At 42.9% G+C, this 22,682-nt stretch overlaps 1 protein-coding gene across 1 annotated transcript in view; it reads right to left on the bottom strand.

Moving 5' to 3' along the window:
* The window catches only part of INO80D (INO80 complex subunit D), a 395,094-nt gene that overhangs the window by 80,378 nt on the left and 292,034 nt on the right, over positions 1 to 22,682 (bottom strand). The window contains exon 7 of the mRNA XM_053698654.1: positions 7,985 to 8,094. Coding sequence (XP_053554629.1) covers positions 7,985 to 8,094 — 110 coding nt within the window. The remainder of the gene's footprint in view (positions 1 to 7,984; positions 8,095 to 22,682) is intronic.

The following is a 22,682-nucleotide window of genomic DNA, read 5'->3' as shown; positions in this document are numbered from 1 at the left end:
ATGAATTATCCCACCCCCTGACCCCAGTCGGATCAATCACCAGCCATTAGAAGCAGCCAGCCAGGAGCACCTGTCAGTCTTTACAAAATACAGCGACCGTAAGACTTAAGTTGATGCTCAGTCTCATGGCCGCTGTATGCAAGACACTACTACTGTTGTCCTAACTCCTTGCCTGCTCAACCACTCACGGGCGGCCCATTTTACACTAAATCAGAGCGGCCCAGGGGGCAATTACCCCCCTGCCCCCCAGCCCAGTCCGCCCCTGGACTACGCTATTGCTTAATCCCTGAACTGCTGATTGCCTTTTTGTTGCTGACCTCTGCCTGTTCCTGACAATTCTACAGGATTACCCCTGAACTGCTGGTTTTACCTAATTGTTGCTGACCTTTGCCTGTTCCTGACCATTCTACTGGTTAACCCCTGAACTTCCTTTCTGCTGCCGAACACTGCCTGTCTCTGACCATTCTCTTCCTTACCCTTATTGCAGTGAAGGAGTACCCTGTCTACCATGAGTACTGCTTACCTCATTTCTTAAACTCACTCTGTTTTGGGATATTTTCTTATCCTTCCACTTGACGCCGGGATAAGAAGACTACTGGCCAAGTTGTGTCCGATAGGGAAATATCCCACGAGCATTACAAACAGACCATACTTTGCAAGGCCAGAGAAAATAGGATATCTTTCTTTTTTTTCCTCACTTAATCTTATGTGTCAGTCCAGGACAGAGTAACTAAAGAAATGACACATTTATTGACATTTTTAAACAATATCTTCTTGTCAAACAATACTTAGCTACAGGACAATTTTTCTTGAATGTCAATAATTCAGTTTCTGAACTCCCATTTTTGTGAAAATCATCCATGTTAACCCCTTGAGTGCCAACGACGGCTCTGAGCCATCGCAGAGTTTCCCACTCTGGTGCTAACGACGGCTCAGAGCCGTCGCTAGTACTCTACCACCTAGAGGGAGATCTGGGGGCTCCCACCCGCTCCTACCCCAGTGATTGGGCCTGCATAGTGACAGGCATCGCCTGGGCTTCACGTTATGCGCGGTGACGTCACTGCGCAATTTTAATTTATACTTAACAATGTTAAGTATAGGAGCAGGGGGCATGCTGCTTAGAAGCCTGTATCTCAGGCATCTAAGCAGCTACAGACCCCCAAGACCCAACGTATGAAAGTTACTCGCCTAACCTTTCCAACAGTGTAAGTATTGGGGATCTGGTGGTGGGGGGGGGGGGGAGTTACAAATAAAAAAAAGCTTAAAAAAGCTTAAAAAAGCTTAGCACCCAGGTGGGAAAGTGCTTAGCACTCAAAGAGTTAAGAAACCATATTTCTGGATCAGAAGTTCAGTAATTCTGCTTCTCAATTCTGGAGACCAGAAATGTGAATGGGTGAGACTGTTCTAAAATCGATTGCTGCCTAACAAGGGAAAATTCCCTCGTTCTAGACATTCAAGTTTTTCAGAATGCTTAATATAAACACCATTACCGTGTGGACAGATTGAATCCTTACATGATACAGAGACTATAAAACTCAGGTCTTTAGAATCAGTAAAATAATAAAGACAAAACTTTACAGGAAACAATATACCTGGCTCTCAATGGTAATTAAAGATCACTCCCCAACCAAAACAACTATTTTCTTCAGAAAGATGGGCTGCAAAAAACTCTTCCCCTGAGGTTAACGCCTACCCCACAGATCATCAAGCGACAACCTTTTTGAAAGTGAGGTAGAAGAATATTTTGAAACAGAACACCTGAGGTTGGCTTCAACTGAGCTGAGAATCACAGCTGCCAAAGTAAAAAAAAACAAAATTTATGCTTACCTGATAAATTTCTTTCTTTTGCGATGTACCGAGTCCACGGTTTCATCCTTACTTGTGGGATATTATCCTTCCTAACAGGAAGTGGCAAAGAGAGCACCACCGCAGAGCTGTCTATATAGCTCCCCCCTTAACTCCACACCCCAGTCATTCGACCGAAGGCCAAGGAAGAAAAAGGAGAAACTATAAGGTGCAGAGGTGACTGAAGATTTCAATAAAAAATACAATCTGTCTTGAATAGACAGGGCGGGCCGTGGACTCAGTACATCGCAAAAGAAAGAAATTTATCAGGTAAGCATTAATTTTGTTTTCTTTTGCAAGATGTACCGAGTCCACGGTTTCATCCTTACTTGTGGGATACCAATACCAAAGCTTTAGGACACGGATGAAGGGAGGGACAAGACAGGAGCCTAAAGGGAAGGCACCACTGCTTGCAAAACCTTTCTCCCAAAAATAGCCTCCGAAGAAGCAAAAGTATCAAATTTGCAAAATTTGGAAAAGGTATGAAGCGAAGACCAAGTCGCAGCCTTACAAATCTGTTCAACAGAAGCATCATTTTTAAAAGCCCATGTGGAAGCCACCGCTCTAGGAGCAGTAATTCTTTCAGGAGGCTGCTGTCCAGCAGTCTCATAAGCCAAACGGATGATGCTTTTCAGCCAAAAGGAAAGAGAGGTAGCCGTAGCCTTTTGACCCCTACGTTTTCCAGAATAGACAACAAATAGACAACAAACAAAGAAGATGTTTGACGAAAATCTTTGATTGCCTGCAAATAGAACTTCAAAGCACGAACCACGCCCAAGTTGTGCAATAAACGTTCGTTCTTAGAAGGATTAGGACACAGAGAAGGAACAACAATCTCCTGATTGATATTCCTGTTAGTAACAACCTTAGGGAGGAACCCAGGTTTGGTACGCAAAATCACCTTATCAGCATGGAAAACAAGATAAGGCAAGTCACATTGTAATGCAGATAGTTCAGAAACTCTTCGAGCTGAAGAGATAGCAACTAGAAACAGAACTTTCAAAGATAGAAGCTTAATATCTATGGAATGCATGGGTTCAAACGGAACCCCCTGAAGAACTTTAAGAACTAAATTAAGACTCCATGGCAGAGCAACAGGTTTAAACACAGGCTTGATTCTAACTAAAGCCTGACAAAAAAGCCTGAACGTCTGGGACATCTGCCAGACGCTTGTGCAATAGAATAGACAAAGATATCTGTCCTTTTAAGGAACTAGCTGACAATCCTTTCTCCAATCCCTCTTGAAGAAAGGACAAAATCCTAGGAATCCTGATCTTACTCGATGAGTAGCCTTTGGATTCGCACCAAAAAAGATATTTACGCCATATCTTATGATAGATTTTTCCTGGTGGCAGAGTCCATGATGGCAGAGATGACATGTCCACCAGGTCTGCATACCAAGTCCTGCGTGGCCACGCAGGTGCTATCAAAATCACAGAAGCTCTCTCCTGTTTGATTCTGGCAATCAGACGCGGAAGGAGAAGGAAAGGTGGAAACACATAAGCCAGGTTGAACGACCAGGGTACTGCTAGAGCATCTATCAGTACTGCGTGAGGATCCCTTGACCTGGATCGGTAATGAGGAAGTTTGGCATTCTGAAGAGACGCCATCAGATCCAATTCTGGTGTGCCCCATAGCTGAACCAGTTGAGCAGACACCTCCGGATGGAGCTCCCACTCCCCCGGATGAAAAGTCTGACGACTTAGAAAATCTGCCTCCCAGTTCTCTACCCCTGGGATATAGATCGCTGATAGATGGCAAGAGTGAGTCTCTGCTCATCGGATTATCCTGGAAACTTCTATCATCGCTAAGGAACTCCTTGTTCCCCCCTGATGATTGATATAAGCTACAGTTGTTACGTTGTCCGACTGAAATATGATGAATCCGGCCGAAGCCAGCTGAGGCCACGCCTGAAGAGCATTGAATATCGCTCTTAATTCCAGAATATTTATCGGTAGGAGGGCCTCCTCCTGTGTCCACAAACCCTGTGCTTTCAGGGAATTCCAGACTGCACCCCAGCCCAATAGGCTGGCGTCCGTCGTCACTATGACCCACGCTGGCCTGCAGAAACACATTCCCTTAGACAGATGATACTGTGACAACCACCAAAGAAAAGAGTCTCTGGTCTCTTGATCCAGATTTATCTGAGGAGATAAATTTGCATAATCCCCATTCCACTGTTTGAGCATGCATAGTTGCAGTGGTCTGAGATGTAAGCGAGCATATGGAACTACGTCCATTGCCGCTACCATTAAACCGATTACCTCCATACACTGAGCCACTGACGGCCGAGGAATTGAATGAAGAGTTTGGCAGGTGGTCAAAATCTTTGATTTCCTGACCTCCGTCAGAAATATTTTCATGTCCACCGAGTCTATCAGAGTCCCTAGAAATGAAACTCTTGTGAGAGGGGAAAGAGAACTCTTTTTTTTTACGTTCACCTTCCACCCATGAGATCTTAGAAAGGCCAACACTAAGTCGGTGTGAGACTTGGCTAGTTGGAAAGTCGACGCTTGAATTAGGATGTCGTCTAGATAAGGCGCCACTGCTATGCCCTGCGGCCTTAGGACAGCCAGAAGGGACCCTAGCACCTTTGTGAAGACTCTTGGCGCCGTGGGAAGAGCCACAAACTGGTAATGCTTGTCCAGAAAGGCAAACCTGAGGAACTGGTGATGATCTTTGTGGATAGGAATGTGTAGATACGCATCCTTTAAGTCCACGGTGGTCATATATTGACCCTCCTGGATCATTGGTACAATAGTCCGAATGGTCTCCCATCTTGAAGGATGGAACTTTTAGGAATTGGTTTAGGATCTTGAGATCTAGAATTTGTCTGAAGGTTCCCTCCTTTTTGGGAACCACAAACAGATTGGAGTAGAACCCTTGCCCCTGTTCTGCTTTCGGAACTGGGCAAATCACTCCCATGGTAAAAAGGTCTTCTACACAGCGTAAGAACGCCTCTCTTTTTGTCTGGTTTACAGACAATTGAGAAAGATGGAATCTCCCCCTTGGAGGAGAATCTTTGAAATCTAGAAGATACCCCTGGGTTACAATTTCTACGGCCGAGGAGTCCTGAACGTCTCTTGCCCAGGCCTGAGCAAAGAGAGAGAGAGTCTGCCTCCTACTAGATCCGGTCCCGTATCGGGGGCTACCCCTTCATGCTGTCTTAGTGGCAGCAGCAGGCTTCTTGGCCTGTTTACCCTTGTTCCAAGTCTGGTTAGGTCTCCAGACTGGCTTGGATTGAGCAAAGTTCCCCTCTTGCTTTGCAGCAGGGGAAGAGGAAACGGGACCACCCTTGAAGTTTCAAAAGGAACGAAAATTATTTTGTTTGGTCCTCGTCTTATTTGACTTATCCTGAGGGAGGGCATGACCCTTCCCTCCAGTGATGTCTGAAATGATCTCTTTCAGTTCAGGCCCGAATAGGGTCTTAACTTTGAAAGGGATGGTCAAAAGCTTAGATTTTGATGACACATCAGCCGACCAGGACTTAAGCCATAACGCTCTTCGCGCTAAAATGGCAAAACCTGAATTCTTTGCCGCTAACTTTGCTAGATGAAAAGCGGCGTCTGTAATGAAAGAATTAGCTATCTTAAGAGCCCTAATTCTGTCCAGAATATCATCTAGTGGGGTCTCCACCTGAAGAGCCTCCTCCAGAGCCTCAAACCAAAAGGAAGCTGCAGTGGTTACAGGAACAATGAACGCTATAGGCTGGAGAAGAAAACCCTGATGAACAAAAATTTTCTTTAGGAGACCCTCTAATTTTTTATCCATAGGATCTTTGAAAGCACAACTGTCCTCGACAGGTATAGTTGTACGCTTAGCCAGAGTAGAAATAGCTCCCTCCACCTTAGGGACCGTCTGCCATGAGTCCCGCATGGTGTCAGATATGGGAAACATCTTCTTAAAAACAGGAGGGGAAGCGAACGGAATATCTGGTCTATCCCACTCCTTAGTAACAATGTCCGAAATCCTCTTAGGGACTGGAAAAACATCAGTGTAAACAGGAACCTCTAAAAATGTGTCCATTTTAGACAATTTCTCTGGAACTACAATAGGGTCACAATCATCCAGAGTCGCTAACACCTCCCTGAGCAATAAACGGAGGTGTTGTAGTTTAAATTTAAATGCCGTCATATGTGAATCTGTCTGAGGGAACATCTTTCCTGAATCAGAAATCTCTCCCTCAGATAGCAAATCCCTCATCCCTACCTCAGAACATTGTGAGGGTATATCGGATACGGCTACTAAAGCGTCAGAAGGCTCAGCATTCGTTCTTAACCCAGAGCTACTGCGCTTCCCTTGCAACCCAGGCAGTTTAGATAAAACCTCTGTGAGGGTAGTATTCATAACTGAGGCCATATCTTGCAAGGTGAAAGAATTAGACGCACTAGAGGTACTTGGCGTCGCTTGTGCGGGCATTACTGGTTGTGACACTTGGGGAGAACTAGATGGCAAAACCTGATTTCTTTCTGTCTGAGAATCATCCAGTGCCAAACTCTTATAAGTCAAAATATGCTGTTTGCAATTTATAGACATATCAGTACAAGTGAGACACATTCAAAGAGGGGGTTCCACAATGGCTTCTAAACAAATTGAACAATGAGTTTCCTCAATGTCAGACATGTTGAACAGGCTAGTAATGAGACAAGCCAGCTTGGAAAAAACTTTATTTAATGAAAAAACAACAATTTTCAAAAACGGTACTGTGCCTTTAAGAGAAAAAAAGGCATACACAAACTGCAAAACTGCTTAAAATTAACTCAAATTTTCCAAAATTTTTGCAGTACACTCACTAAACTTTGGTAAGATTGCACCACAAGTATTTAAGGAATTAACCCCAAAACATGCAAACCGGATTGACAGTGTCAAAAAACAGTAAAAACCCCTGTCAGCACCTTGCCACAGCTCTGCTGTGGCTCCTACCTGCCCTTAGGGATCGATAATGTGGGGATAAAGCTTCGATTAGGCCCAAGAAGTTCACCAGGACCCTCCGGTATTGTAGCTTGCTGCTTGTCTATATAAAATAACTGCCCAACTGAGGCGCGAAAATAGGCCCCGCCCCGCCCATCTCACTCGATGTTACTAGAGCCATCCGAACAAACTACCAAGCGTTTTTACAGCCATGTAGGTTATAAAAAACCCAAAAAAGCCAAGTGTATCCCTCAATACAGTTGTCCCATAAGAAATATAAACAGTACTCATTCAAACTGAGTGCCCATAAGTTAAGCCCTTTATGCAAGCTAGTAAAGCCCCTTCTAAGACTAGGATTACTGCTTACCCTTCCCCTTATGGGGATACTGTCAGCCTTTCTGAGTTATCACAGTCTCTGCAGAAAAAATGACTGAACATACCTCATTGCTGTATAGCAAGAAACTGTTCCTCACACTGAGGTTTTCCTGTACTCCTCAGCTTCTGTGGGAACAGCAGTGGACCTTAGTTACAAATGCTAAGATCATCATCCTCTAGGCAGAAATCTTCATCTATCTGCTGAGAGTAAATAGTACACACCTGTACCATTTAAAATTAACAAACTTGCTTGAAGAAAAATAAAAACAGTTTATCACCTCTTTCACTTTACCCTTCCTGCTTAGAGCCGGCAAAGAGAATGACTGGGTGGTGGTGTTAAGGGGGGAGCTATATAGACAGCTCTGCTGTGGTGCTCTCTTTGCCACTTCCTGTTAGGAAGGATAATATCCCACAAGTAAGGATGAAACCGTGGACTCGGTACATCTTGCAAAAGAAACAATGTCATAAGCACCTATAAAAACAAGTCACTGAGAAATATCACATAATTGTGAGTTCCCTGACACCAATAAGGATGATGGAAATTCTTTTGTAGGAGAGAAATACTTTTCCAAGCTATGCTTCTAGGTTGACACCCCAGAAAAAAAACCTTCTGAAGTGCTAATCTACCAACCACAACTCTGAAAAGCCTAAAACAAAATGGAAGCATGATCTGTTGCCAACTTCCCTGATAATACCTTTTACCAGAATATTATATAGAAAATAGGCTGAACATAAAACACATCATTCATGTTAACACTCACACCACAGCACTATTTTGTCATATGATTCTTATAGGAAAATACTAGCCATTAAAAACAGCACTGCATCAAATATAAAATTTTCAAAAAGATACGTTTAAAGCAGTGCCGTGTGTAAGGAAGGGCTCGATTCACACAGGATTCATTCTTCAAAACGCTACTGCAAAGTGCTGGTTCTGCTCCTCTCAGTTCTGGTTGACTGGGCCTGGAACAAAAGATAATAGAACTAATGTTATAATAATCCCTCTTAGTGTTTTTTTTATTTTATGAAAAGGTAATGACTAACGTAATAAAAAAAAACAAACAGATCAGTTGATCAAACAATAAGTGGTATTAAATAAGCAATTATCTGTGCAGCTGTAGCTTACATTTGTTAAGAATTTCCATTATCATCCTAGTGAACTTTGTTCGTAAGTAGTGAAAATGTTAATCCCTTTATTAAGATATTGATGGTCAAAGTAACCAATCATGATTTTTTTTTTTTTAACATACACACTTTAAAAAATCTTGTAACTACAGTGATTTTTATGAGCCAAGGTGTCAACACAGAGTGATGAGAAACAGAGCGGTCTTCAACACATAACCCTTAGGTCAATTAAGGGCTAGAGCTGAATCAAATCAGATTTAAGATATCTCTTATGCAACACTTCTATTTAGTACCAAATTAATTTGGACAATATTTCCTGAATGGTCCATTATTGAGCTTCTGGATTAACAGCACTTAAATATAAAAACAACATTTATGCTTACCTGATAAATTTATTTATTTATTGACATGGTGAGTCCACAGGATCATCAATTACTGTTAGGAATATCCCACCTGGCCAGCAGGAGGAGGCAAAGAGCATCACAGCAAAGCTGTTAAGGGCTAGATTTATTAAAGCTGAGGCGTACAGGGGCACGTATACGCGCCCCTGTACGCCTCAGCTTTCCTGTGGCGGGGCGAAAATACCCGCAGGTATTCGGCATTGCAGACGAGCGCAATTTTGCGCTTGCGTGCAATCCCGCCCCCTGCCTGTGCACAGCCAATTATGCGCGGGCAGGAGCTGTCAATCTCCTCGGTCTGACTAGACCGAGGAGATTGAATTTCGCCACATTAGATGTGGCGAAGAGGCTAGGGAAGCAGCGGTCTGGTGACCGCTGCTTGATAAATGATGGCGAGCAAGTTCTTGTGAGAACTTGCAGCCGTAGGGCGTTAATAAATCTAGCCCTAAGTATAACTTCCCTTCCCACAAACCCCAGTCATTCGACCGAAGGAAAAGGAGAGAAAGGAAATAACACAAGGTGCAGAGGTGCTTGAGGTTTATAAAAACAAAACGATCTGAAAAAACAGGGAGGGCCGTGGACTCACCGTGTCAAGAAATAAATAAATTTATCAGGTAAGCATAAATTTTGTTTTCTTTCTTATGACACGGTGAGTCCACGGGATCATCAATTACTGCTGGGAATCAATACCCAAGCTAGAGGACACAGATGATAAGGGAGGGACAAGACAGGTAACCTAAACAGAAGACACCACTGCTTGAAGGACCTTTCTCCCAAAAGAAGCCTCAGCCGAGGCAAAAGTGTCAAGTTTATACAATTTAGAAAAAGTGTAAAGAAGACCAAGTCGCAGCCTTACAAATTTGTTCTACAGAAGCCTCATTCTTGAAGGCCCAAGAAGAAGACACCGCCCTAGTAGAATGAGCTGTAATTTTCTCAGGAGGCTGCTGTTCAGCAGTCTCATAAGCCATACGAATAACACTTCTCAACCAGAGAGAAAGAGAAGTGGCAGTAGCTTTCTGGCCTTTACGTTTACCAGAAAAACAAACAAGGCAGAAGACTGAGGAAAGTCCTTCGTAGCCTGCAAATAAAATTTAAGAGCCCGCACAACATCTAAGTTGTGCAACAGACGTTCTTTATGAGAAGGATTAGGACAGAGAGAAGGAACAACAATTTCCTGGTTAATATATCTGTCCAAAACAACCTTTGGAAGAAAACCAATCTTGGTACAGAGAACTGCCTTATCTGCATGAAATATGAGATAAGGAGAATCACACTGCAAAGCTTAGAGCTCAGAAACCCACCGAGCAGAAGACATAGCAGTAAGAAACAAAACTTTCCAAGATAATAACTTAATATCAAAGGAATGCATAGGCTCAAACGGAGCCTGCTGTAAAACCTTAAAGGTACATGAAACCCAACATTTTTCTTTTAGGATTCAGATAGAGAATGCAATTTTAAACAACATCCCAATTTACTTCTATTATCTCATTCACTTCATTCTTTAGATATCCTTTGTTGAAGAAACAGCAATGCACATGAGTGAGTCAATCATTGGAGGCATCTATGTGCAGTCACCAATCAGCAGCTTCTGGGCCTATTTAGATATGCTTTTCAACATAGGATATCAAGAGAATTAAGCAAATTAGATAAAATAAGTAAATTGGAAAATTGTTTAAAATTGCATGCTCTTTCTAAATCATGAAAGAAAAAATTGAGTTTCATGTTCCTTTAAGAACAAGATTAAGGCTCTGAGGAGGAGCAACTGATTTAAACACAGGCCTGATTCTGACCAGGGCCCGACAAAAAGATTGTACATCCGGCACGTCAGCCAGACGCTTGTGCAACAGAATGGATAATGCAGAAATCTGCCCTTTGAGGGTACTGACAGATAACCCCTTCTCGAGGCCTTCCTGGAGAAAAAAAGGTAAGATCTTTGGGATCCTGACCCCACTCCAAGAAAACCTTTTAGATTTGCATCAACAAAGATATTTACGCCATATCTTATGGTAAATCTTTCTAGTGACAGGCTTACGAGCCTGAATCATGATCTTAGCTTCGCTAAAATCAAGCGTTCAAACTCCAAGCAGTCAGCTTTAGAGAAACTAGGTTTGGATGAAGAAAAGGCCCCTGAAGCAGAAGGTCCTTCCTCAGAGGTAGTCTCTACGGAGGTAGGGACGACATCTCTACTAGATCTGCATACCAGATCCTGCGAGGCCACGCAGGAGCTATTAGAATCACTGATGCTCTCTCCTGCTCGATCCGAGCGATGACTTGTGGAAGGAGTGCAAACGGAGGAAAGTGATGTGCCAATTTAAAGTTCCAAGGAACTGCCAGAGCATCTATCAGAAAGGCTTGAGGATATCTCAACCTCAAACTGTACCTTGGGAGCTTGGTGTTCCGAGACGTCATCAGATCCAATTCCGGTAACCTCCATTTGGTTGTTAACCTGGAAAACACTTCCGGATGGAGTTCCCACTCCCCGGGATGGAAAGTTTGTCTGCTCAGAAAATCCGCTTCCCAATTGTCCACTCCTGGAATGTGGATGGCAGATAGACAGCAATTGTGAACCTCCGCCCACTGGATGATCCGTGCCACCTCCTTAATGGCTAAGGAACTCTGAGTTCCCCTTGGTGGTTGATGTAGGCCACTGAGGTTATGTTGTCCGTCTGGAATCTGATAAACCGGGCTAGGGCCAGCTGAGGCCAAGCCATCAGGGCATTGAAAATCGCTCTCAACCCCAGAATGTTTATGGGGAGAGCAGATTCCTCCTGAGACCAAGGTCCCTGCACCTTTAACGAGTCCCAGCTGCTACCCAACCCAACAGGCTGGCATCCGTGGTCACAATTACTCAAGAGGGTCTCCGAAAACACGTCCCCTGGGACAGGTGTTCCTGCGACAGCCACCACGGAAGAGAGTCCCTTGCTGGTTGATCCAGAACTATGCTCTGAGATAGATTTGTATAATCCCCGTTCCACTGAGCGAGTATTCATAGCTACAGAGATCTCAAATGGAACCGAACAAATGGAACTATGTCCATGGAAACCACCATCAACCCGATTACCTCCATGCATTGGGGCACTAATAGTCGAGTCGCCGATTATAAGGACAGGCAAGCGGACAGAATCTTGGCTCTTCTGACCTCTGTCAGAACAATTTTCATAGCCAAAAAATCTATGATGGTTCCTAAGAAAGTCATTCTTGTAGTAGGAACAAGTGAACTTTTCCCCAGATTGATCTTCAAACTGTGGGTAAGAAGAAACGCAAACAGGACCCTTGTATGAGATTCTGCTAGTTGAAAGGAACCAGAATGTTGTCCAGATAAGGTGCCACTGCGATTCCCAGAGACCATATTACTGCCAATAGAGCTCCCAGGTATCTGGGAGCTGTGGCAAGGCCAAATGGAAGCGCTACAAACTGAAAATGTTTATCTAGATAGGCAAACCTCAGATATCTGTGATGATCACTGTGAATGGGAACGTTCAGGAACGCGTCCTTCAGGTCTATAGTTGTCATAAATTGACCATCTTGAATCAAGGACATAATGGAGCGGATCGTCTCCATCTTGAAGAACGGCACTCTGAGGAACTTGTTTAGTAACTTTAGATCCAGAATGGGCCTGAAAGTTCCCTCTTTTTTGGGAACCACAAACAGGCTTGAGTAAAACCTGAGACCCTGTCTTGGGACAGGCACTATCACTCCCAAGAGGGAAAGGTCCTGCACATATTTCAAGTACGCATCTCTCCTTTTTCTGGTCTACAGATAATCTTAATAGGTGGAATCTGCCTCTGGGGGGAAAAAAGTATTGAATTCTAACTTGTACCCCTGAGAAAGAATGTCCACTACTCACAGGTCTGGAATATCTCGCTCCCAAGCCTGCGCAAACAGAAAGTCTGCCCCCCACCTGATCCGATCCCGGATCGGGGGCAACCCCTTCATGCTGACTTTGATTCAGCAGCGGGTTTCTTGGATTGCTTCCACCTGTTCCAGGACTGACCAGGCTTCCAAGAGGCCTTGGATTGTTCCCGTTTGTTAGAGGCAGGGGAAGACTTACCTCTGAAGTTACAAAAGGAATGAAAATGAGTTTGATGACCCTTCTGTTTGTTCTTCTTATCTTGAGGCAGAAAAGATCCTTTTCCACCCGTGATATAGGAAATAATTTATGCTAATGCAGGCCCCAACAAGGTTTTTCCCTTGGAAGGGATAGCCAAAAGTTTAGATTTGGAAGAAACGTCAGCAGACCAAGATTTAAGCCATAGCGCTCTACGCGCCAAGATAGCAAAGCCAGATATTTTGGCCTCCAACTTAATGACCTGCAAAGAAGCGTCAGTGATAAAGGAATTAGCTAACTTTATAGCTTTTATCCTGTCCTGAATCTCCTCCAAAGGGGTTTCAGTTTGCAAGGACAAAGCGTCAAACCAATAGGCTGCCGCACTGGTTACTGAAGCAATGCACACCGCCGGCTGCCATTGTAACCCTTGATGAGTATACATCATCTTCAAAAGGGCTTCCAGCTTTTTACCCATAGGATCTTTGAAAGAGAAACTATCTTCAATCGGGATAGTAGTTCTCTTAGCCAAGGTAGAGATTGCCCCTTCCACTTTGGGAACCGTCTGCCATGATTCCTTTATGGATTCTTCGACCGGAAACATTTTTCTAAAGACAGGAGAGGGGGAGAAGGGTATTCCTGGCCTCTCCCTTTCCCGGGTAATAATCTCCGTGGCACGGTCTGGTACTGGGAACACCTCCCCAGGAGAGGGAACATCAAAGTACCTATTTAATTTACTTGACTTCTTAGGTTTGACAACGATAAGCCTATCGGAGTCGTCCAAGGTGGCTAAAATCTCCTTTAATAAAATACGGAGGTGCTCAAGCTTGAATCTGAAGGAAACCACTTCAGCATCAGAAGCAGGAGTTCACCCTCAGAGGCTACCGAAGTATTCTCCTCTTCCGACCTATGGGAAAGAGCAACTTGGTTAGCCTGAGACGGATCAGATACCCTACTGTCTGACTCAACAATCTTCCTCTTACGCCTCCCTTGCAGCATAGGGATGGCCACTAGCGCCTCAGATACCGCTGAGGATACCTCGACCGCAATGTCAGCTTTCAAAAATACTCCATCAGGATATAGTGAGGAAGCGCATGGCACTGTGATAGATGATGGCACACTTTGGGAAAATTGTGGGGAAGGCTGTGGCATCCCCTGAACAGCATCCCCTTGAGAGAATGGTGGCTCAGAATCAAACAATCTTTCTTTGTCTAATAAAGTTCTTTCAACACAAGAACTATAGAAGGGCAAGGGTGGTTCAACTTGGGCCTCCAAACAAAGCTTGCAGTCCTGAGTAGATATTGGAGGGTAGTTATCAAGCCGTCTACTTTTCTGGCTTCGCCGGCCCAATACGCCCGCCTAAGCTCGCCTCACATCGCCACCGCGGACCTGAAAAAATACGCCTAAGTTATCAAATAAAGCTGTCAAAAAGCCGCGGGGCGATGAGCAGCGGACTGTGACAGTTATCACTCATCCGATCTCGCTGCCCTTCGGCTTTTTCCCAGCTTTATTGCTAGCCTGTCACTAAGCACTCACACTAAACTACACTGTTCTATCCCTATACCGGCGCCCCCGGAGCCTCCCGCAACTCAATAAAGTTACTAACCCCTAAACCGCCGCTCCTAGACCCTGCCGCAACTCTTATAAATGTATTAACCCCTAAACCGCCGCTCCTAGACCCTGCCGCAACTCTTATAAATGTATTAACCCCTAAACCGCCGCTCCTAGACCCTGCCGCAACTCTTATAAATGTATTAACCCCTAAACCGCCGCTCCCGGACACCGCTGCCACCTACAGTATACCTAGTAACCCCTATCCTGCCCCCCCTACACCGTCGCCCTCTATTATAAAGTTATTAACCCCTATCCTGCTGATCCCGCACCTCTCCGCAACTAAATAGTTTAACCCCTAAACCGCCGCTCCCTGAACCCGCCGCAACCTATATTAAACCTATTAACCCCTATCCTGCCCCCCTACACCGTCGCCACCTATAATAAATTTAATAACCCCTAATCTGCCCCCCTTACACCGTCGCCACCTATAATAAATTTATTAACCCCTAATCTGCCCCCCACTACACCGCCGCCACTGTAATAAAATTATTAACCCCTAAACCTAAGTCTAACCCTAACGCCCCCCTAACTTAAATATTAATTAAATAAATCTAAATAAATTAACTCTTATTAACTAAATGAATCCTATTTAAAACTAAATACTTACCTTTAAAATAAACCCTAATATAGCTACAATATAAATAATAATTATATTCTAGCTATCTTAGGATTTATTTTTATTTTACAGGTACCTTTCAATTTATTTTAACCAGGTACAATAGCTATTAAATAGTTATTAACTATTTAATAGCTTACCTAGCTAAAATAAAGAGAAATGTACCTGTAACATAAATCCTAACCTAAGTTACAATTACACCTAACACTACACTATACTATAACTACAATTAAATACAATTACATAAACTAAATAAAGTACAAAAAATAAAAAAATAAGTTACAAACATGTTAAAAATATTACAACAATTTTAAGCTACTTATACCTAATCTAAGCCCCCTAATAAAATAACAAACCCCCCCAAAATAAAAAAATGCCCTACCCTATTCTAAATTAAATAAAGTTCAAAGCTCTTTTACCTTACCAGCCCTTAAAAGGGCCATTTGTGGGGGCATGCCCCAAAGAAAACAGCTCTTTTGCCTGTAAAAGAAAAATACAACCCCCCCCAACATTAAAACCCACCACCCACATACCCCTAATCTAACCCAAACCCCCCTTACAAAAACCTAACACTAATCCCCTGAAGATCATCCTACCTTGTCTTCACTCAGCCGAGCAGCGATGGAACCGAAGTGGACATCCGGAGCGGAAGAAGTTAATCCTCCAAGTGGTGCTGAAGAAATCTTCCATCCGATGAAGTCATCATCCAGGCGGCGCTGAAGAAAAGTCTTCGATCCGGCCGATGTCATCTTCAAAGAGGCGCTGAAGAGGTCTTCTATCCGGGCGATGTAATCTTCCAAGCCGGGTCTTGAATCTTCCTTCCGCCGAGGCGGAACCTCCTTCTTCACCGACGGACTACGACGAATGAAGGCTCCTTTAAGGGACGTCATCCAAGATGGCGTCCCCTCAATTCCGATTGGCTGATAGGATTCTATCAGCCAATCGGAATTAAGGTAGGAAAAATCTGATTGGATGTTCCGATCAGCCAATAGAATGCGAACTTGAATCTGATTGGCTGATTCCATACATATATGGGCCGGTCTCCATACTAAGTGAACAAAACGGACCGGAGACCATATGAAACACACCCTATCATAACAAGTACACAGGGCAAGCAACCAATACATTATTCCTCACCTAAACGCCTCTCTTTTTAGCTTAGCCGTAAGAGACTACTTCTCTCTTAGAACTATGTCCACAGTGCCCTGCCAGCCTGATTAATTCTTCCTGATCTCAGGGGGATACTTGTCCCAGAAAAGGTGTAAACAGAAATTCTTAACCAGCTTAAGTGCCAGGGTTCTCCTAAGATAAAAATGGCACTTACCTTACACCTTTACCTGTCCAAAAGGGGACAGCTCCAGGAATGGGATAAAGCTGCTCCTCACAGGGTCCTGCGAAAGAAATAATGAACAGAGTAAGCCTACTCTGGCATATTAGAGAAGGGCAGCAAAATTGTTAGGAAACGCAGTGAGGCCTACCCCACAAGTTCCTAACTGCTTAAAAGCTACCACAGCCCTACTAAAGAGACTAACGTGGAGTACAGCTAAACCCAGCATGTCAGGGATGATTAGAGAAAACTTGCCCAGGCTTCCAAAATAATAAACTCTTGATTGAAGAATCTTGACAGACACCTACATTTCACGTCCTCCTTGCACCTAAGGCAAAGAGAATGAATGGGGGTTGTGGGAAGGAAAGTGATACTTAACAGCTTTGCTGTGGTGCTCTTTGCCTCCTCCTGCTGGCCAGGAGTGATATTCCAAACAGTAATTGATGATCCCGTCGACTCACCGTGTCATAAGAAAAAAAATATAAATATATTTTTATCTAGTTTTGGCAAAAGTTTATGGCACCTTGTGAAAGCCCATCCCGGACTCCTCCGTGTGCCTTTCCACATAGGGCAGAGTTAGCAACCTGATATTCAGGATATTATTTATTAGATAATTTAGATTAAAAGTGGAGCACTAAATTTCACATGCCTACAAATGATATTAGTGCTTCATTTTTTAATACTAGTGCACAATAATGTGTTAATATTATTATTACCATTTATTTGTAGTGCAGCAACATATTCCGCAGCACTATAAACATAGGCGGTATATACAAGGTAATATTAATAGGGATTAAATGCCTAGAGGGCACATATTAACACACACACACATATATATATATATATATATATATATATATATATATATATATATATATATATATATATATATATATATATATATATATATATATATACAGGGAGTGCAGAATTATTAGGCAAGTTGTATTTTTGAGGATTAATTTTATTATTGAACAACAACCATGTTCTCAATGAACCCAAAAAACTCATTAATATCAAAGCTGAATATTTTTGGAAGTAGTTTTTAGTTTGTTTTTAGTTTTAGTTATTTTAGGGGGATATCTGTGTGTGCAGGTGACTATTACTGTGCATAATTATTAGGCAACTTAACAAAAAACAAATATATACCCATTTCAATTATTTATTTTTACCAGTGAAACCAATATAACATCTCAACATTCACAAATATACATTTCTGACATTCAAAAACAAAACAAAAACAAATCAGTGACCAATATAGCCACCTTTCTTTGCAAGGACACTCAAAAGCCTGCCATCCATGGATTCTGTCAGTGTTTTGATCTGTTCACCATCAACATTGCATGCAGCAGCAACCACAGCCTCCCAGACACTGTTCAGAGAGGTGTACTGTTTTCCCTCCTTGTAAATCTCACATTTGATGATGGACCACAGGTTTTCAATGGGGTTCAGATCAGGTGAACAAGGAGGCCATGTCATTAGATTTTCTTCTTTTATACCCTTTCTTGCCAGCCACGCTGTGGAGTACTTGGACGCGTGTGATGGAGCATTGTCCTGCATGAAAATCATGTTTTTCTTGAAGGATGCAGACTTCTTCCTGTACCACTGCTTGAAGAAGGTGTCTTCCAGAAACTGGCAGTAGGACTGGGAGTTGAGCTTGACTCCATCCTCAACCCGAAAAGGCCCCACAAGCTCATCTTTGATGATACCAGCCCAAACCAGTACTCCACCTCCACCTTGCTGGCGTCTGAGTCGGACTGGAGCTCTTTGCCCTTTACCAATCCAGCCACGGGCCCATCCATCTGGCCCATCAAGACTCACTCTCATTTCATCAGTCCATAAAACCTTAGAAAAATCAGTCTTGAGATATTTCTTGGCCCAGTCTTGACGTTTCAGCTTGTGTGTCTTGTTCAGTGGTGGTCGTCTTTCAGCCTTTCTTACCTTGGCCATGTCTCTGAGTATTGCACACCTTGTGCTTTTGGGCACTCCAGTGATGTTGCAGCTCTGAAATATGGCCAAACTGGTGGCAAGTGGCATCTTGGCAGCTGCACGCTTGACTTTTCTCAGTTCATGGGCAGTTATTTTGCGCCTTGGTTTTTCCACACGCTTCTTGCGACCCTGTTGACTATTTTGAATGAAACGATTGATTGTTCGATGATCACGCTTCAGAAGCTTTGCAATTTTAAGAGTGCTGCATCCCTCTGCAAGATATCTCACTATTTTTGACTTTTCTGAGCCTGTCAAGTCCTTCTTTTGACCCATTTTGCCAAAGGAAAGGAAGTTGCCTAATAATTATGCACACCTGATATAGGGTGTTGATGTCATTAGACCACACCCCTTCTCATTACAGAGATGCACATCACCTAATATGCTTAATTGGTAGTAGGCTTTCGAGCCTATACAGCTTGGAGTAAGACAACATGCATAAAGAGGATGATGTGGTCAAAATACTCATTTGCCTAATAATTCTGCACTCCCTGTGTGTGTATATATATATATATATATATATATATATATATATATATATATATATATATATATATATGTGTGTGTGTGTGTATATAAGCATAAACATAGAGGGCACATATTAACACAAATATATATGTACTGTATATGAGCATAAACATATATATTTACATTGCGATCTAAAATCCCACTCCCACCAACTTCACAGCCCCAAAACTGCCTAGTGCAGTTATTTTTTTAATTTAAAAAAAAAAGAAGCTATTTTTTTAAAAAAATAAAAATCTTTAATGCCATCTATTTTAAGGGTATTTGGGGCACTTTTAGAAAATTAACCAGAGATCGGATCTCTGGTTAATTTTCTGAGTGCTAATTGCTACTGCGAGCTCATGGTACCAATAAAAAGCCACTTTATAATGGCTGGTTAATTATCGCCCATTTGCAGGAGCGCAATAATTTAGCGTTCCCCTTGTAATCTAGCCAAAAATATTTTATTCCAAGAAAATTGATTGTGACAAGAGGTCAAAATTTAAGTCTGGAGGAAAGAAGATTTAATCTCCTGCAACGTAAATGTTTTTTTCCGGGTAAGAGCAATAAAATTGTGGAGCTTATTACCTAAGGAGGTAGTAAATGACAATACTTTAGATACATTTCAGGCAAGAAACGGAATTCTGGGATATGATTGCCGGTGTTAAATGGGTCACCTTTTTAATGGGATTAATTTAAACTCAACTGGAGCTTTTTTTGTAAGTATATTAAGATTTGTATAGGTTGAACTTGATGGACTTCTGTCTTTTTTTCAACATAATCTACTATGTTACTATGTTATTTTGGAGAACTAAGAACTTGATAACAGGCACTCAGTAGGGAGGGGTATATATCCTGTGGGGAGGGTCGTTGCCTTAAGTTCTAATGATCCCAGATGGTACATTTGGATGTGTTCCACCTCATTAACATCATTTCATGTGTGACTATTTTCCCTATCTTGAAGTAATGGTATCTCTCTAGTGACAATACTACGCACACCTGTTCCATCCACTCCTCCAGTGTAGGGGCGTTTGGGGTCTTCCAACGTTGTGGAATCAAAGTTTTCGCACTGCTCAACATTATGTAAAGTAAGGATGTTTTTACATCTTCCTTGAAATTTGGTAGGTCGAGCAGGAGTATGATGCGTGGGTCTAGTGGGACTTGAGAAGATAGCGTATTGTTTATATGTGCAAAGACCTGGGTCCAAAAGGAACCCAATTTGGGGCATGACCACCATATGTGTAGAAGGTCGGCAATCTCCCCGCATCCACGCCAGCATCTGCTGCTAGCTTGTCTGTATATTCTGTGTACCCTTTGTGGTGTGAGGTACCATCTGGCCAGGAATTTATAATTCGTTTCTAAGATTTTTGCTGAAACTGAGGACTTTTTGTGGTGTTTGAATGCTTTCCCCCATGTTTTCCTATCGAATTCTATATTCAAGTCTTTACACCACATATAGCAATAGGTTGGGAGGTCATCTGGACCAGTATTTGATAGGATTCTATATATTGAAGAAATTGTGTGACGCGGAATGAGGGGAAGTGCGCATAGGGCTTCAAACTCAGTAAGCGGCCTAGTGAAATTGTTTTTTTTGCTTATGTGAGCTAATATAGTGCGTTAGTTGAGTGTAGGAGTACCATGAGGATGGGAACCAAGGTTCCTCCTCTCTCAGCTCCTGCTTTGCAATGAGTTTACGGTCCTTGATAACGTTTTTCAAAGTGTGCTTTGGGGTTTTAGGAGAATAAGGTGGTGCGTAGCGCATGGGGGGTAAGAAGGGGATTTGCAATGAGTTTACGGTCCTTGATAACGTTTTTCAAAGTGTGCTTTGGGGTTTTAGGAGAATAAGGTGGTGCGTAGCGCATGGGGGGTAAGAAGGGGATCTCGGGGTTACTGTATTGTGGGGATAACGGGGACGGTTTAGATGTAATGTGTGTGCTAAATGCAACCAATTTATCCCATTGTGAGAAGAATTCAAGAAGGAGAGGGTAAGAATTGATGACCTTTGGTCTGTCTGAGGCCTGAAGCCAGCTTGCATTTGGGGTATCAAGTATTTCCCTGTCTAATTGAATCCATTGTTTATGGTCGGCGTTGTGGCACCAGTCTGTGAGTCTTTGTTTTAGAGTGGTAAGTCTATATTTGTCTAGGTTTGGTACACCTAGCCCTCCCCTATCTCTAGTCATGTATAATGTCTTTCTAGGAATTCTTGGTCTGGTGGGGCCCCATATAAACTGTTCTATATTGCTTTGTAATTGTGCTGTATAGTGTCTAGGTAAGGGGATTGGGAGCGTTTGCAGGAGATATAGAATCCTAGGTAAAATGTTCATTTTGATTACATGGATTCTGCCAATCCATGAAAGTGGTTTGTTTTTCCAGCAAGATAAATCCCTCGTGATGTCTGTTAGGAGTGTTTTGTAGTTTAGAGTGAATGAAGTCCGAGTGCCTGCAGTCAGGAAAATGCCTAGATACTTCAATTTAGACGTCTGAACGCGGAGGGGACAAGTTTTCCCCAGCTCGGCCGTGGTGCGAGGTGGAGTGTTGATATTTAGCAATTCAGACTTGCTTAAGTTCAGGTGAAAATTTGAGAGCTGGCCATATTCCCTAAACTCTGTCATCAGAGGGGGTAGGGAGTTTTCTAAATCTGTAATAGTGAGAAGAATATCGTCGGCGTACATTGCCAGTTTGTATTCTGAGTGTGATGTGCAAATACCTTTTATGAGGGAGTTTGTTCTAATTTTGTGTGCTAAGATTTCAATGGATAGTGCAAATAGAATGGGCGATAATGGGTATCCCTGACGGGTACCATTTCTGATGTGGAAAGGCTCAGACAGGATGGAATTGACTTTTATTCTGGCCGTGGGTTCAGAGTATAAGAAGAAAATTTTGTTTATATATGCCTGACTGATATTAAATTTTGACAGGGCAGCTCTGAGAAAATCCCAGTCCACCCTGTCAAACGCCTTTTCCGCGTCAGTGGAGATAAGAGACAGTGGGATATGATTAGCTTGTGCATAAGCTATTAATTGAGTGACCTTCAGGGTATTGTCCCTTGCTTCCCTATTGGGGATAAAGCCAACTTGCTCTGTAGAGACTATTAGGTTAAGGACCGGGTTAAGTCTGTCGGCTAGGATTTTGGCAAAGATCTTAACGTCCGTATTCAGGAGTGAGATGGGTATAAAATTTTGTGGGATGTTGGGGGGTTTGCCCGGTTTTGGTATAACAGTAATGTGGGCTTCTAACATAGCTTTTGGAAAGCCAATTCCTTCTCCTAAAGCGCCGAATACTTTACATAAACTGGGAGCTAGAATCTGTGAGAATTTTTTGTAGTATTTGGTGCCGAACCCATCTGGGCCTGGGCTCTTCCCTGTTGGCAAGTTGCTGATGGCTGCTAAAATTTCCGCTGTTTCTATAGGGGAGTCTAGTTTGAGGGACTGTTCTTCTGTAAAACGTGGGATGTTGATTTTATCTAGGTATTGATGAAGTTTACTATCTTTTGTTACTACTGAGGATGTTTGAGGCTGGGTCCCGGAAAGGTCATATAATGTTGTATAGTAGTCGTGAAAAATATCTGCAATGGCTAAGCTATCTTTCTTCTCCACGGAACAAGAATAACTAATTAAATAACATTCTACTCATCTGTTCCTTATTCTTCCTTGTGAGTCTTTGGGGGGATACCCCTTGGAGGTTGTAGTCGGGTCTCAGCCCACTACATGTAAAGTCAGTTTAAATAAGGGGCTGTGTTGCTATGCCGGAGAGTGAATAATTCACACCCCGCTGATTGCTCAGTGTCAGTCTTCCTCCTCCTGTTCTTGACTGTTGGGGTCTGAGGCCCAGTTCTTGTTGCTGGGTCCAGACTTAGGGGGCTTAGGGTTAGGGTTCGGGGGTGTCTGTATCCTGTTGGCAAAAGGTGCTCTAGACTGTGATGGAGGTTCTGTGTTG

This window comes from Bombina bombina, chromosome 1 (genome assembly GCF_027579735.1).
Source record: "Bombina bombina isolate aBomBom1 chromosome 1, aBomBom1.pri, whole genome shotgun sequence".
Lineage (NCBI taxonomy): Eukaryota > Metazoa > Chordata > Amphibia > Anura > Bombinatoridae > Bombina > Bombina bombina.
This window is presented reverse-complemented; position numbering and strand designations above follow the sequence as displayed.